The following is a 16,434-nucleotide window of genomic DNA, read 5'->3' as shown; positions in this document are numbered from 1 at the left end:
ACGGACCTGAAATATGGACGAAACTACATATATCACTCATCGATGGACATCTTTCAGTGGCGTGGAGTTCTTTCCGATATATCGATTGATCTGTCACTTAAACATACGAAGAAGGATCGATCAACAGGATGTTCGCAACGAAAACCTCAATAATCGACTCTTCACCACAGCTCCAAATGGGAAAACATCGTCAATCGATCACTCACGCCTTGCCACTGATAGCTGTGTTGCATGGGGACGAAATGAAGGCGCGTTAGGGTTTGTTACACTTCTAGGACAAGGTGCGTGGCGCATCATAGGCAGTCATGTTTCTAGACAACACATTACTTTGTGCGTCATCCACTTTCAAAATGAAAACTCCAAAAAATTGCGCATGGATTTACTTTTCTACTGCGCCGTTTTGCGACTTTAGCCTGGTGTGATTAACGTCATTTCGAAATGGGAGTCTCCCTCTGACCGCTACGCAGGTCAACCTCTATCAGGGAAAGTGTCTACAGAATGTGGTTTCACGGCATACACCTGGACCATCCCCTGACTGAAGAGAATGTATATATTACATCTTTGGTATGTATACTGCGGTTGACAGGTAAGCGATTTTTAACGTTTAGAATAAATCAGGTTGGGTTTTTTCTTCTTCTTTTTGGCGCTACGAAAATGCAATGATAAAAACTATAGTGTGAAGTTAACATTCCAAATTATTATAGGTTTTCAATTAAAAATCCTTAGCTTGTAAAATTGACTATTTTGCAAGATTACGAAGTACGAAGACAGAGGAACCCGTTTGGAGGGGGTAATCTGCTGCTTGCTGGAAAATAATGGGAATCAGCCAGGTGCAACAACCTGCGACGAAAAATAAAGATTCGGGGAGTCCGAGGGCTTAGAGTGATGATCATTTTGAATGCATGTGACTCCGAGGACGGCATTACATTTGGCTCTGAAGCAAGGAGCGAGAACAACGCAGCCATTTTCAAAACAACAAGTACTCATCAATTAGCTGACTGTGCGTATTCTGAATTCCCTGCTGCAGCCTCGAGATCTCTTCACAGCGTAACCTAATTTCCCGGCTTCGCGTTTATGCCAGATCAAATTGGAAACTCGTGATGTCTATCGTCTGGCGACGGGAAAGCATTTGAATATCCAGGATTTCCTGTAAATTTGCTGGCGACGATGTCGTTGTCACCGTGCAACGCGAGGCGAGCTGTCACGCATTCGGCAGTTCAGCGTTGCTGATTTTCCGATTTTCTGGCGGATTTTTCATCATGATCCACGTTCGTTCCGGCGGATTCTTTTCCAGAGTTGGCAACATTATGCTCGATTCTTGGAAAGTAACGTCCAGACCCTTGCTCGAAAGGCAAGGAACGAGGCATCACTCCCAATTTACCGTGCGTAGATTGAATTTTCCGGCTCTTCCTCAGGCTCTTGGCTCTTTCTTTTCACTAAAATGCAATGGTGTGATGTTTTGCCCCATCCCGGACTTGTTTTATGTGTGCAGTAGGAAAAAACAAACATGAGTCACGAATTAAACAAGTAGAACGGAGGTTTCTATTGGCCCACCCCTTTTGTTGCCCCCCAAAAAATGTTTTTCTAGCTTCGACATATTCGCTCCTTATAAGGCGTTAAAAATGCCAGACTGCCTTTAATTTTTCCACGGAAAAAAGAGGTAGGGGTTAAGTCCCAACTTGGATACTTCCAATTAACTTTGGTAAAACCCTGATAAATTTAGGTTACTGACCCAAGTGTTGCGGTAATTTTGCAGCAAATGCGGCAAAATTAATTGGTGATATCCGTGTCATTCAACAAATTGGGGTAGTACCACAATTTAAGGAGATAAACCCTCACACTTTTTTTGTCGAGTTGTGTAGGCAACATAAACGTGCGTCAGGTAGTCGGACTTATAGGTTCTAAATATTTCAATGTCTTATAATTTTCAAATCCAAGAAAACTTGCCATCCTACGAACATCGATAGATCCTGATCCGCTCGTTTTTGCCGATAAAGGTCCAGCAAATTGCACTATTTGGCAACGATGCACAAATACGGAAGATATCATAAATGATAGATAGGATACAATTTTTACATATTCCTAAGTAAATTAAATAAGAAGATTCAGAAGCAGGTAGGTTAAGTGTAAGATTGCTTATAAAGTAAGGCGAATAATTGCCGCAAATCTCCTTTTTATTTATGCATTCATAACTTATTTACTTGTTTCTTAGTTTCTTGTTGTTGATTAAATACACAAATCGTCATATCTTCGTGCTGTGACGATGTACGAATGCAATAAATGACACGTTTTGCTATCACAAACGTAATAATTGACAGCGCTCTGGCTGTTAGAATGGCTAAGTTTAAGGATGCAACTATTCGTGTTCTTGGGATGTCCGGGTTGCATACAAAAAAATTGCAGGCGCTCTGACTTTCTTAAGCACGAAGTATGGCTGCGGTTGGTAGTTCTCTAGAGTTTTCTACGTTGCCCTTGCAATAGTGACACTTTCGTGTAATCCTGTAAATTTCGCCGAGTCATTCGGCACCATGGCAGTGTTGTAAAATGGTGCAAATTACGGAAATGTCATCGATTTACGTTAGTGTTGCGCTCGGACACTAAATAGCTTGATACACGTATTTCAACTCCTTGGTGGCTTGGCACCAATTAGTTTTCCTCCGACACGATATCAATACATTCTAAGAAACGTATTGATAACAAAATTGCATTAATATCGATGACCAAAGTGCGAAACCACGAATCTCCATTTACGACAACTTCCAGGTATTACCTATACTTCATTTTTCTTTTAGAAAACTAGTCGACGTAATTACTTGAAAACTTCCTTGATTTTTCCTTTCTGTTGGCAGAATATTCGGTATAAATTTCAGTGGCGTAAAGTTAGCTTGTTCCTCTTTTAAAAGACCGGAGATGTTGAAAAACCACAATGGAGATACGTGGTTCTCACTTTGGCCATCAATTAGCCAAAATCTTATTGGGTCTTGAGACCTCAAGATATCATGTTGGTGTCAAGTTGATACCGTCATTGTCGTAATATAAAAATAGTGCTGATAATTTTGCCCGTCATTTTATATTAAATTGACTGAAACTGCCTTAAGTTAACGCACTCCATGATGTCTATCTGTTTGATTCACAAACTTTAAAGGTTGTGCGGTTAAATGGAACATTGTGGCACTAAACTGTGCGAGATACAACTATTTTGGCTCTGGGGTAAGGATAAATACACCTTTAGCGACAACAAACCACTCAAAACTAGGATTGTCAACTGCCTCTGTCGTATACTGAATATCAAATAAATATGGCAACGACGGAAATTCATTAGCTGACATGGCGTCGAGAGAGTGACGTTCATCAAAAGGAACGACGTGTTTTTGGCTGACTTTAAATCTGTCATTAATTAGAGACGTTTCTACTGTGAATGATGTTTGTACATAAGGGCGCTTTTATAAAAAGGCTCGTGCATATGGTGTAAGTATACTTACTTCTGATAAACGATGTCTATTTATCCTCGTCAAAAAAATCATTGGGTATAGTTTAGGTGTGAAAAAGTGTAACGGTGTGCGACACGAATTTTTGTAAAAGTGGCGAAACCTTGAAATACGAAGGAAGGAAATTACATATTATAGGTTTCATGCTATAAATAGAATAAACAGGGTTGCCGCAAAATTTAGAAAATGAGATTCCCTGACATTTCCTTGACGAATTTGACTAGAATTCCCAGACAATTGAGGATGTGCCATACGGCCGAAAAGACATACTTTGAAATAGTTTCCAGGCGAAATTTGTTGTTCTAGACGTTAAGTCCATTCTAGAGAGCGGATAGAGGTAAAATAACAATTATTCCCTGACATTTCCCGGCATTCCCTCACTGTGGCAATCCTGAATAAATAAAAATGAATAAAATAACTACTCACCAGAAAAGGCAGACTGGAATTGGAAAAAACATAACGACAACAGCACGGCCAGACTTCTTCCCGAGGAGCACCGGTTGTCTTGGGCCATACTGTATCCTGAAAAGAAACATACAATTATTAGAGAGATTTATTCCTAAAAGGCGTACGGAATGATTTGAAATCTTGATAGCCTTTTTACAATAAACAGATTGTTTGCTTTGCACGTGTTCATAAAGACACAAAAAAGCGTAACACAAAACTATACCATGAAATTGCTCCTGGGACTTGGCTCAACACTGTTTATATAGTTCTTAAAGAAATCCCATGCCCGGTCAAATGGACCTGTATTTAAAGTACAAAAATCTTGATAGATTTTGAAGTATTTTCTGTATTCTTATCTGTTTTTTCGAGGGAAGAAATACATTTTTTTTTTAAATTTTCACCTTTTTGAAAGTATAATGGCGCTCTCATTCCCCTTGTCATCCGCCATGTGTAACCCCCCCCCCCCCACCTCCGTAGAGATAGTCGGGTCAATTTGACCCGGCTTGGGATTTCTGGGGATCATCGTCAAAAAATTCCCAGGCACGACACGACTCTCATCAAATTGCCAATTTTCAGACGTGCGCCCTTTGGGGTTCATGAGAGACTTTTGAAGATTTGTTTTTCTTCAAAAGTTAAAAAACGAGGCAATGACGTCTCTTCTATTTTAGGGTACGTTGCTCCCGTAGCCCTCGAAGCAACACTACAAATAATACAAACGGAAACAAACACGAAATGAAAACAGAGCGAAGCGAAGGAGAAGACGCGCGTTGGTGACGGCGCAGAGATACAACTATTCGTACTTGATGGATGTCCGTGCAGCATCTGCAAAATTGAAGGCGCTATGGCGAGCGTGTGAGCTTTCAATACTCCGCTCTACGCTGTCATTGAGATGTCACTCAAATTCGACAGAAAAGTTAAAACAAGCAGGAAGCTCCAACGCATTCGCGTCGGAAAGCGGCTCTGGCGACGGTAGGTAGTTGTTACGCGTTTACGGTTTCCTTGGTAACCTTTGTTTGCTATCAGCTGATGTCGAGTAGTATGACTAGGAAGCTCCAACCACGGCATTCTTCGAAAAAAGCGCGAAAACTTATAGATTTGAATTTTCAAATTTTAAACGTAAAGTACATTTTTTCCAGTGCGAGATTAAAGCACAGACCCGTTTTGAATTATTGACAGTATCACCATGATTCCAAAAATATACTACACAACATAGCATTCGCTCACAGGAAAAAGATATCAATTAAAATAAAATCAGTCCCCCTAAACAACAGAAAATGGCGCCGATTCCCATCAACCAACACTCGGTCTCTCCAATGTAACATGGTCCGTTGATACTCCCCAGCTGGGACCGTCCGGAATAGCAGCTCTAGTGCAAGCACCAGAGCCGCTAAAACGAGGCCCGATTACGTCTCTCCCGTCTTCGGCCGGGGTGACACTAGATTATTTTTTTCAATTATATCTATTTCTTTTTTAAGACATATTTTTAGACCTGTATCTTAACTTTCTTACATACCGAGCCCATAACTCCCTCCGAAGAAATGGTCGGGTCAATTAGACCTGGCTTGGTATATCTAGGTATAGTTTTCCAAAAATTTCTTTCACACTCTATTTTCTTCTTCTTTCTCGATTCGATGTCTGTTATACGATCTATTCATAGACCTATATCTGAAATTTGTGTTTGTACCGGCCCGATGCAACCCACGGGGCACTTTTTCAGTGATGTGGCGTGATTTGCGATAAATCGATTAATCTGCCACTTGAAACTAAGGTAAAGGATCGATTGGCAGGGTGTTCGCAATAGACATCTTAATAATCGATCTTTTACCTTAGCTTCAAATGGGGAAATATCGATAGTTGATCATTTCACGCCTCGCTACTGACTTGTTTTCAGTAAGCCTTGGGTCAATTTAACTCGGCTTGGGCATTTGAGGGTTAAAGTAGTATTTATCTATGCAGGTAAAAAGGTTGTGAGCCCACTTTAAGCACTTCGGTAAAGATTGCATCTCAGATAGAAAAAACACTTCGACTCATATGACACCGAAGTTTTTAGTCCAGGAAACTTATGTGTTAAGTCGAGTGAGATGAACCAAACTTTGATTGAAGTGACCAAAGTTTTACAGTTACAGTTACTACAATAGTAGTCGGATGATTGATTCGTTGTGGATCGCCGAATTAAATGCCCTAGCTTCTCGATCATCGACCGCGACAAAGGAACGACAGTGTGATGAAATGGCACGACTGACCAATCACATTAGTAATTTAATGTCAGTTCAGTATCATCCTGCCCTATTGACATGGACAAAATTTTAATAGCTGGCTTAAACTAGTCAAAAATATGTCATAACTTTTTGGAATAAAGATTTATTTTCAAATAGGTTTTAAATCAGTAAAAATGATAAACCCTTGATCATTTTCTTGGTCAGGATAGTCCTCCATAGTCCTGCCCTGTACCCGGTGATTTATCCTTCTGCCTCTTGCAGGGACACGACTGGTCAAATTTCGAAGGGAATTTCCGAGGAGACAAAATAAATATAACATTCATAGGAGAACTAGGGAACATATACAAAGGACTCGAGAATAAAGTTGGAGCTTAAATTGCTTTAAAAAAGTCGGAATGTAGGTCAATATTTCAACATTTTCCTGTCGGAAAACTCTCAACCCCCCTTGAGAGCTACTCCTCTCGATATTATAGTGCCTATCACGTGATTGGCTCAACGACCACTCTTAGAGGAAATGTGTGGTTCCACCGATGAAAGCCCGTGTGGTTCTAATTTATTCAAACTCAGTGAAAAGCGCGCAGAGTAAGTGTAACTCAAACTTTTGTAGACCCAGAAAATGTCCTGAATTTCTTACTTCTGGCGAAAAGTTCGGGAGATTCTGTGGGATAGGGAGTTCTAATTGATTTAGATCCTATAAAAAGCGCGCGTTGGTGTAACTCAAATTTTCGTATTCAAACCCAGTAACTGTCCTGAATTGCTAACTTCTAGAGAAAATTTCGAGAGATTCTGATAGATAGGTGCCCTCCCCCTTTCGGATACCCGGGGCTAGTCGGACTGTCAAACTTAGACGACAAGTTCCCGGGCTGCTTTTCGGAGCCAGTCCGCCTCTGTATCCAAACGCCAAGATCAATAAACTCAGTGACTCACTGAGCACCTAATTCATTCCGCTGCCGGGCGAGGAGCGGGATGCTGGGTTATCAATGAGAGCGCCAACGCGCAGCTCGCGCCATCTATAGGAGCTCGCTGAAACTAAAAGCGAGGGAGGCATCAAACAAGTGGCGCTTCTCGTGGAGGATCGGCATCAACAACCACCCACATACGGCGCCAAGTAAGTCATGTCTAGAGTCCCTGAGAGTCAAGACAACACCCCTCATGGAGTCACAAACGGGATTAAAGATTACACAAATTGAACGTTTTTTGTAATCTTTGATCGGCCCAGTCTCAAATTCCTCTCTCCGTTCCATCTCTCATTCCGTTTGTTCCTTGCCGAATCCGTAATTCCCTATGGTCCATTCCAGATTAAAATCTTTGCAATCGGTGAAAATGTAATCTTTATTCCCGTTTGTGACACTGTGAGGGTCTAAAATACGAGAACCAATCAGAAATGGATTCACATTGTCTTGACTCTCAGTGTAAAGGGACTCTAGTCATGTCCAAACGGGAACATCTCACGGAGCAAGTCAAAGGAGGGCGGTCAAGATATCATGTGGCTTTCTATTAATAATTTTAAATTTTGACGTCATTATACACAAAAGTAGAACTCATTTTTCTGGGGGAGGGGCGGCAATGACCTTTTTACCCCTCACAGAGGTCTGAGGGTATTGAACGACTATACACGCGATCACAACTTTTCTGGGAGGGGCCACCAGCCTTTGGAAGAGGTAGGGTCAGCTTCCATCGAGTCCCGGACCTTCTTGGGTACGTCCTCACTCTAACAAAAGTTATTCAACAAGCATACCTTGTGAAGCTCGTTAAATGAATGCACGTAACACATGCACACATGCATGAATGTCGTCGGTTTTTTATTGAAGTTTCTGTTTTCATCTTCCAATTATAATAAAACGGCAAAATTTTATCCATCAATTTTTCGACCGTTTTTTTTTATTTTTAACCGCCACCGACTCCCGTAAAAATGATCAGCTGCTGATTGTATGCCCTTCCACTCTGTTTCATTCGCCTGCGTGAATTTTCACCCACGGTGCGGTGCCTTCACCACCATGCTAGCGTTAGCGGCGCATGTTAACGTTAGCGGCTACAAGACTGTAGGAATACTTCATGCGTTGCACTAAACTGTAGTGCGGTCGAGGGTCGGCGTGAGAAGCATATGGGCAATTCTACGAAAACTGTCCGATTTAACCCTCAAGGGCAATAAGCTCGAGGGGCACTTGCCTGCAATTTAGCTGCGTGAATGATTTATTATCGATACTTCCCCATTTGAAGCTATGGCAAAGAATCGAATATTAAGGTGTTCGTTGCGAACACACTGTGAATAGATCCTTTTCCATGGGTTTAAATGACAGATCAATCGATAAAGCGCAAAGCACGCCACGCTATTGGGCCCTAAGAATCTGATAAAAAGTGATTTATTGGACATGCTGTCGAAAATAGAGAACTTATCAGGCAAACAACCCCTTGTCAATGCTTGAAATTAAATGAGATTAGATAGGTACACCTCGGTCCCCCTTCAACCCGCCCCGTCAAAAATCCAGGTTTTTTCACTTCATCATCCATTATACAGTACCATAAAGAGACTGTTCAACGGAGAGTTCAACAGAGACTGCTTTGCCTCTCTTTACGCAAAATTCAATGCGAGTTTAGGTCAGAGGTCAACCGTATAAAACTAGCCCAACATTCAATTTAAAGGAGGGTGCGGGGTGCGACAGGCCAAACTCGCTCCAAAGCACTATTTTAGCTGGTTTTTGGATCTACGTCTTTTACAGAAAGGATAGTTGGAGTCAGTAATGAAGTGTGAAAAAGTAATTAAAATCACTCGAGAATCATAAAGATTTTCTTTAACCAACAAAAAAATCACTATTGGGAAGTGGTTTTTAAATGAACAGGCTCAATGAAAGCTCGTTGAGTGCTAATTACTTACTCTCGGAAGTTTTGCTTTTTCCAACCGCAATGAGATACATTTGTCACCGTCAAAAGCCGGACTCCAGTTGAATCGCGATTTGACAAGAGTTGCTTGTTCATATCTGATTTGTTTTAATGAATATTTGGATTTTGATCGGTGAAATTTCCCATGGTAAAAATTGGCGATAAGAGCTGCGTTTCAAAATACCATAGGAATTCTTATAGCCGGCTAAAGAAGGCTACAGAAAATCATATAGCTGGCTGTAGAATGCGAAGAAAATCATACGGCCGGGCTATACGAAGCGATAAAAAATTATGCAGCCGGGCTATAGTTCCTATCGCCGGGCTTTACACTTTATCGCCTGGCTGTTGCTTTTCCGCCATCAGTTATAAAAGGCTATGAGAAATTGTGTAGAAATTCGTGTGCTTTGGAAATCATTAAGTTTGATACGTAACCACCTTAATATTTACAAAACACACATTATATTTTCCTTCACTACATATTTTTTTTCATCAATTAAAATGAGAATAATCCCTACAGAGTGTGCAAACATTTCAAAATCATGAGTTGAAAAACGCCGACTCCACGAGATTAAATATTAGAGCATAACACAAAGCGGAGCGGCGGCGCACTGGCGCCTACGAACCTAACAGGGATACTTCACGCATTGCGCAATGCGTGAAGTATCCCTGTTAGGTTTGTAGGCGCCGATGCGCGTATCGCGTTGGCTGCCCGCCTGCCGCGCCGCACCGCAGCGAGCCACGGCGCTTGAAGCAACTATTTCACACCAGAGGTATTGCACAGTATCATACGAAACTGAAGGCGCTCAAATATATTAGTAATGACAGGCATCCATCAAAAGTACGGAGCTTTCCTCGCAAAATAAATCAAGATACTACGGCCCAAAAAGAGAGCAGTATTCCAAAAACTCACCAAGTCCTAGCATCCGTAATTAGTAACGTTTAGCATACACTTTATCACCTGGCTGTTGCTTAATCGCCATCGGCTATAAAAGGCTATAAGAAATTGTGTAGCCGGCTATGGAAGCTATTGGAAATCTTACAACCGGCTGTAGGTCTATGGAATTTTGGAACACAGATTCTACTGCCAATTTTTACCAGGGTCAATTTGACCAGTTAGGTTGGATTAGTCACATTTCGAATTGACTCAAGACCGATTTTTGCCGGAAACAAATAGTCACCTACCGACCAAAGTATCACAAGCGCCATGCAACGTTTAAAAATTTCCGCCGCCATTTTATTTTTTTGCAGAGAAATTATTGGTCGAATCTGTTTGAAAATTATATTGAATTCTATCGGCAGCTCAAAGAAAATTTAGTGAAATTCTCAGACAGCTTCGTTAAACAATTTCTCTGTAAAAAATAAAATGGCGGTGGAAGTTTTTAAACGTAGCATGGCGCTTGTGATACTTTGACCAGACGTTGACGATATTATTTACCAGTTTCATGATTTCTCAGACCAAGATTAGGTACCTACATTCAATTCCATCACTGGAAAATAACACATTGGATCTAGAGTCCAGACTCTTAAAAGCATCGACAAGAAAAAATACTCTTGATTCAATCAGATTTAAGCTTAAATCAAGAACCAAGCCTCTTAATTTGAGCGGATTTCCTTTTGATTTAAGCTTAAATCCGATTGAATCATGAGTCCTTTTTCTTGTCAATGTTTTCAAGAGTCTGGACTCTAGATCCAATGTGTTTTTTTTCCAGCGTTGAAAGACAGTAATTTTCTCCTCATTCATGCATAACACAAACTAAAAGAAATCGTAGTAACTCTTCTCAAAGTGGCAGTCTCTCTCGCGAAGCAAAGACGTACAATATCGACAAGAAAAAAGTAGGTAAACATAAAAACGGGGAGACGGGAGTCGGGACATCTCTAACGACTCAGCTGAAAGCTGCAAAGAATGAAGTGCGAATAGAGGGGAGAAAGCGGGACGTGTCATCTGCACTCATACACCTATTCTGACAAGCAATGGTCGTTCCGGAGATAGGTAACTGCGGACGCAGGATTCGGATGCTGCACGGCGCTCCGTGGCGGTGGTTTCATGGTCCGTTTCAACCCCCCATCGTTGCCGAGCAGACCACCAATTTCGGCTAAATCTCTGCTAACTACTCAAATAAGTTTACTACTTCAAGAATACGGAGTACCATCACAACATAATCCTAGAAAATCTCCGAGAGGAACGTCGTCGTTGTCAGATGTCACACACAATGGACCACTAGACAAGGTACAAATTTAAGCGATCTGATCTATGTTTCTTAACCAGAATTCCATGTAAAACACGATTAGCGCAATGAATATTACTGAAAATAAGTCCTATCGAAGATATTAACGTTTGTATTTAACATTGGTTACGAGGAATTTGAACTGTCCGCTCACAAGAAACTCAAAGCTCTACGTGAGTCAAATCGTGCATTACAACGGTTTCAGCAAGCTTTCCAATCGAGCAATGTTCATTTCCCATAACGTGTTGTTCAAACTATAAGCAATTTGCTATAGCTAAGCCAAAGCGTCAAAATTGAGGTTACTGGATTTTTAAATCGCAGATACTGTCATGATAACGTTTAGCGCGCGATGTGAATTACGTAGAGCATTGACTTTTCATGAGCAGGTGGTTTGAGATCACGCATCAAGAATCATTAAATATCTTCGTAAGGAGTTTATTTCGGTAATTTTCGTTGAAAGCATCGTATTTTACGTGCAATTTTTGTTAAGAAACATGTATCAGAATGCTGAAATTCGTACCTTGTCCAGTGGTCCATTTTCAGACGTGCGCCCTTTAGGGTTCATGAGAGACTTTTGAAGATGTGTTTTTCTTCGGAAGTTAAAAAACGAGGCAATGACATTTCTTCTATTTTAAGGTACGTCGCTCACGTAGCCCTCGAAGCAACACTACAAATAAGACAATCGGAAACAAACACAAAATGAAAACAGAGGGAAGGAGAAGACGCGCTTTGGTGACGGCGCAGAGATACAACTATTCGTACTTGATGGATGTCCGTGCAGCATCTGCAAAATTGAAGGCGCTATGGCGAGCGCGTGTGCTTGAAATACTCTGCTCTATGCTGTCATTGAGATGTCGCTCAAATTCGACAGAAAAGTTAAAAAACGAGGCCCGATTACGTCTCTCCCATCTTCGGCCGCGTTGACACTAGATTATTTTTTTCAATTAGATACCTAATTCTTTTTTAAGACACATTTTTAGACCTGTATCTTAACTTTCTTACTTACCAAGCAACTACTAAAATACACTGTTGCACCTCCATGACAACTTAAACTTTTAGAAAAAGACTCAGTTCATTAGTTAGTCTATTTGTGCTCCTGCCTTTCTCAATTTTCAATAAAGCTTGTAATAATTTGTTCATAAATAATATCATATCATAAATATTATCAATATAAATTATTTCTATTGGTAACTCAACTTAACTAATCATGTGATACAACACTATATAAGATAAGAAACTTCGGAGAGCAATCTGCAGTGCACTTCACTCTGAAGTAAGTATATTTTGACGATGAAACTGCAAGAAGTCTCTTAGTTTAAGCGGATTTCCTTTTGATTCAAGCAAAAAGCAGATATTGAATCAAGAGTATCTTTTCATGTCATTGTTTTCAAGAGTATGGACTCTAGATCCAAGCTACTTTTTTTCCCAGTGATATCTTGGTTGCGGTGTTTCAAAATCCCCGCTCCTATTTTATTTTCAAAAATGAGATCTTACCAGCATCATAGCTTGAAATTTTCAAGGAACATTCTTCACGTAGAGAAAAATAATCACTGAAGTTTTCAAGACACTGCGTTTAGCAGTTTTCTATGTAGAAAATATAGTATTACAGGAAGTCTCCGATGCCGCAAACTGAGGTACGCGATTCTGCAGTTTCATCATCGATTCGGATTGAGTTTAACTGAAACTCAAGTTGTATTCCTCCCTAAAACTCGATGTTGAGGACAACGTTTAAGGACTGTTCTAGCGTTCATATTATCTTGGATTGGCTTTGAATTTGACAGGAGTGTTTAATTCTAAAGTAGAATCCACAGTACACCAAACTTATTTTCGTCCAAAATTAAACAGTAGTTGCGTTTCTATTAAAGTCTGTGCATCTTTTCCCCAAGGAGAAAAAATGAAAGAGTTGATGCCGTTCTGGTATAGAATGGAGTTTACTCCTAGAAAAGAGAGTAGATTCTACTCTGCGCTCATATCAGTGGGGTTTTGGGGACAAAATTGGCTGCAAAGTCGAATGAATTCTGGATTGCACTCCGAGATTTTCAACAAAAAACATGGACGATGATGAATACGCAAAATAACTTCCTCACATTTTTATGGCTCATAAGCATGTGAAAAATGAACAATAGAAACGTTAAATTTCTAAGTAAAGCAAGTTCCTCCATCCGCACTTTAAAAAAAGAAACCCCTTAAAGGTAGTTACTTCGAATTTTCCGCCTTGAATAGTCCCGAGGGCCTTTGAGGAAGTGACTTCTCGGGTTGTTACACTTTAATTCACAAAAAGGGCGAGGAGGAAAATGAAATCTAAGAGGAGATTTCGTGCAGAATTGTGTGAAAGGATCTCGGAAGTGAGCTCTAAATTTTCCCTAAACGATGGGAACACGCTCGGCGCGTGGCCTTATAATGATAATGGTGATATGAAATAATTATTATGATAATAAACCCGGGGATGATTTGGTAGGGGGAGGGTTAATCGAGACGTAACCCTTCGTCTGCCGCTGAAAGGGGTGAGTTAATCGAAATCCAAAGATGGGTTTTCTTTTACAAGTCTACGCTTTCGCTTTTCTGGCTCCGAGTGTGGGTGCGGGTTCGAGTCGGATGGGGAAGGGGGTAAAAGAGTGCTGGAGGAGGGGGTGGGAGGCACGAGTTCCTGTAAAGCGGGTAAAAAGTGCGGTATTTATCAAATTTTAGGCGGCGCAGAAAGGAACGAAGTTGCGGTTGCCATGGCGACTCGAGAGTCTGAGGCTCGCTTTACGAGCATCTTTGTTAGCGGCGTCGCGTCGCATGGAACCGATTTCCCTGTCCCAATTTACTGAATTTAACTTTCCGCGACTGTTAATATAACTTGTCTGTAGCGGGGAACCATCGAGTCTAAAATAAGTGAAGTTGCTCAAAAAGCAACGGTGGCGAGTTTCTTCGAAAGCAACGATGCCGCGTTTCCTAAAAAGCAACGACGACGAGTTTCGTGGAGAGCAACGGTGGCAAACTTCCTCAAAAAGCAACTATGGCGAGTTTCCTCGAAAGCAAAGATGTCGAGTTTCCTCAAAAAGTAACGATGTCGAGTTTCCTCAAAAAGCAACGATGGCGAGTTTCCTGGAAAGCAACAATGGCGAGTTTCCCCGGAAGCAACATTGCAAATGGTGCGATTACAAAAAAACCAACGATGACGAGTTTCCGAATTAGTTGATGGTTAGAGCTGATCGATCGAAAGGCAGTCAGAATTTATAGAGTATCTTGAAAATCTTCCAATTTCTTCGGAACAATTTGGGAAAACATTGCAGTATCGATACTGTGAAATGCCCAAAAGGCATTTACTGAAAAGATAAAGCTGTAAAATGGCTGGAAAAAGCTAGAAGCAGGGGGGGGGGGGGGGGGGGTTGAATCGTCTGCGCAGTAATAGCGGAAGATAATCCACTGATCCTCTTATTCTTCGTTTAAAATTACATTATCCATTTCAGTACACGGCAAATCAGGATAAAAACCATGATAAATCTCATCAATGCATTCTGAGTGGTGCATTGCTGCGGCAGCGACGAGATCAAAGCTATTTGCAAATCGTATCCGTCCCTGTTTTCAGCCTATTCCTCCTCAATTTTTCATTTTTTTAAAGGAGTGTAGTATATTCATAGGGGAGAACTTATTATTCACTTGTTTGTACAAATCTGCCCTTATACTTACTTTTCAAATTCTTCAGTGGCACTCTTCTTTGCTGGCAAAATAATTGCTGTCTCTTTCCGTCAAAATTTTCCCCCTACATAAGTCTCTTTTCATGGGTGAAAATTTACTTGCATTGGCTTCTGTTTCTTGCTTCCATTTGATTTTCTATGGACTCTTTATTCGATTATTCTTTTCTGCACTCTCCATGAACCGTTCCATCAATTTTACCCATCCATTCTTCAAACTTATTACCTCTCCTCTGTTCCGACGGTTCTTTCAAATCTAATGCTGTATCATCTTTTCTAATCTCGCGCCGAATGGTACGGCAGCCTAGCCGGTCAGCGCGAGAAGCATATGAGCGCCTACAAGACTGCAGAAATATTTCACGCATTGCGCTTAATGCAGTGCGTTCGCTGGTCGGCGCGGAGAGCATGTAAGCGCCTACAAGACTGCATGAATACTTCACGCATTGCGCCAAACACAGTGCGGCCACTGGTCGACGTGGAAAGCATATTATTAGCGCCTACCAGACTGCCGTTACGTGTGAGCAAACGAATATCTCCTCGGTGCCTCCTCCCAACAAAATAATGGACCACTAGACAAGGTACGAATTTCAGCATTCTGATACATGTTTTGTGGCTAAAATTTCACGTAGAATACGATGCGCACAACGAAAATTACCGAAATTAACTCCTTACAAAGATATTTAATGATTCCTGATGCGTGTATTCAAACCACCCGCTCATGAAAACTCAATGCTCTACGTGATTCACATCGCTCGTAAACGTTATCATGAACGTCTCTGCAATATAAAAATCTGGCAACCTCTATCTTGACGCTTCACCTCAGCTGTAGCAAATTGCTTATAGTTATAAAACAACTTATGGTGGGAAATGAACATTGCTCGATTGAGAATCTTGCTGAAACCGTTGTAGTGCCCGATTTGACTCACGTAGAGCTTTGAGTTTCTTGTGAGCGGGCAGTTCAAATTCCTCGTAACCAATGTGAAATAAAAACTTTAATATCTATGTTAGGAGTTGATTTCGGTCATTTTCGTTGTGCGAATCGTATTCTGCGTGCAATTCTGGTCAAGAAACATGCATCAGAATGCTTATATTCGTGCCTTGTCTAGTGGTCCATTGTAAAATTTTATAGAAAACACGAGTTCGGGATGTTTGGGATTCTTCTCCCATATCTAGGCCTAGGAGAATGTTCTGGATTATTACTTCTACGTTCCCAAAGTGAGGAAAACGGGGGAAAACGAAAAATCATTTTCTACCTTTGTGTGTTTGGCCGTAAGATTTTGTTAATTATTATTCCTACAGTAATTTGCGGCGTATTTTGGCCCCTCAGCCCGCCTTTTTTCGAGATGGTTGCTTCAGCGGACAGCCGATTCCGGTAGATTTTTGATATGTTATTCCGGTCGCCGATTACATGTTGCCGCAGAGAAACCTTCTATACATTGATTTTCCCAGATTGTCCTCTTTAGAGCTACTTTGACTGAACTATCTAAAAAAAATT

The 16,434-nt window shown here is 41.0% G+C and overlaps 1 protein-coding gene across 4 annotated transcripts in view; it reads right to left on the bottom strand.

Moving 5' to 3' along the window:
- LOC109029926 (bone morphogenetic protein 1) overlaps nt 1-16,434 on the bottom strand; it is a 112,164-nt gene that overhangs the window by 74,066 nt on the left and 21,664 nt on the right. For all 4 annotated transcript variants that reach the window (XR_002008667.2, XM_019040630.2, XM_019040631.2 and 1 more), the window contains exon 3: nt 3,915-4,010. Coding sequence is in view for 3 of the 4 variants with exons in the window: in XM_019040630.2 (XP_018896175.2) it covers nt 3,915-4,002 (88 nt within the window). In the remaining variant the exon portion in view is untranslated. The remainder of the gene's footprint in view (nt 1-3,914; nt 4,011-16,434) is intronic.

Source organism: Bemisia tabaci, chromosome 3 (assembly GCF_918797505.1).
Source record: "Bemisia tabaci chromosome 3, PGI_BMITA_v3".
Classification (NCBI taxonomy): Eukaryota; Metazoa; Arthropoda; class Insecta; order Hemiptera; family Aleyrodidae; genus Bemisia; species Bemisia tabaci.
The sequence above is the reverse complement of the archived record's forward strand: the minus strand, read 5'-3'. Positions and strand labels throughout refer to the sequence as shown.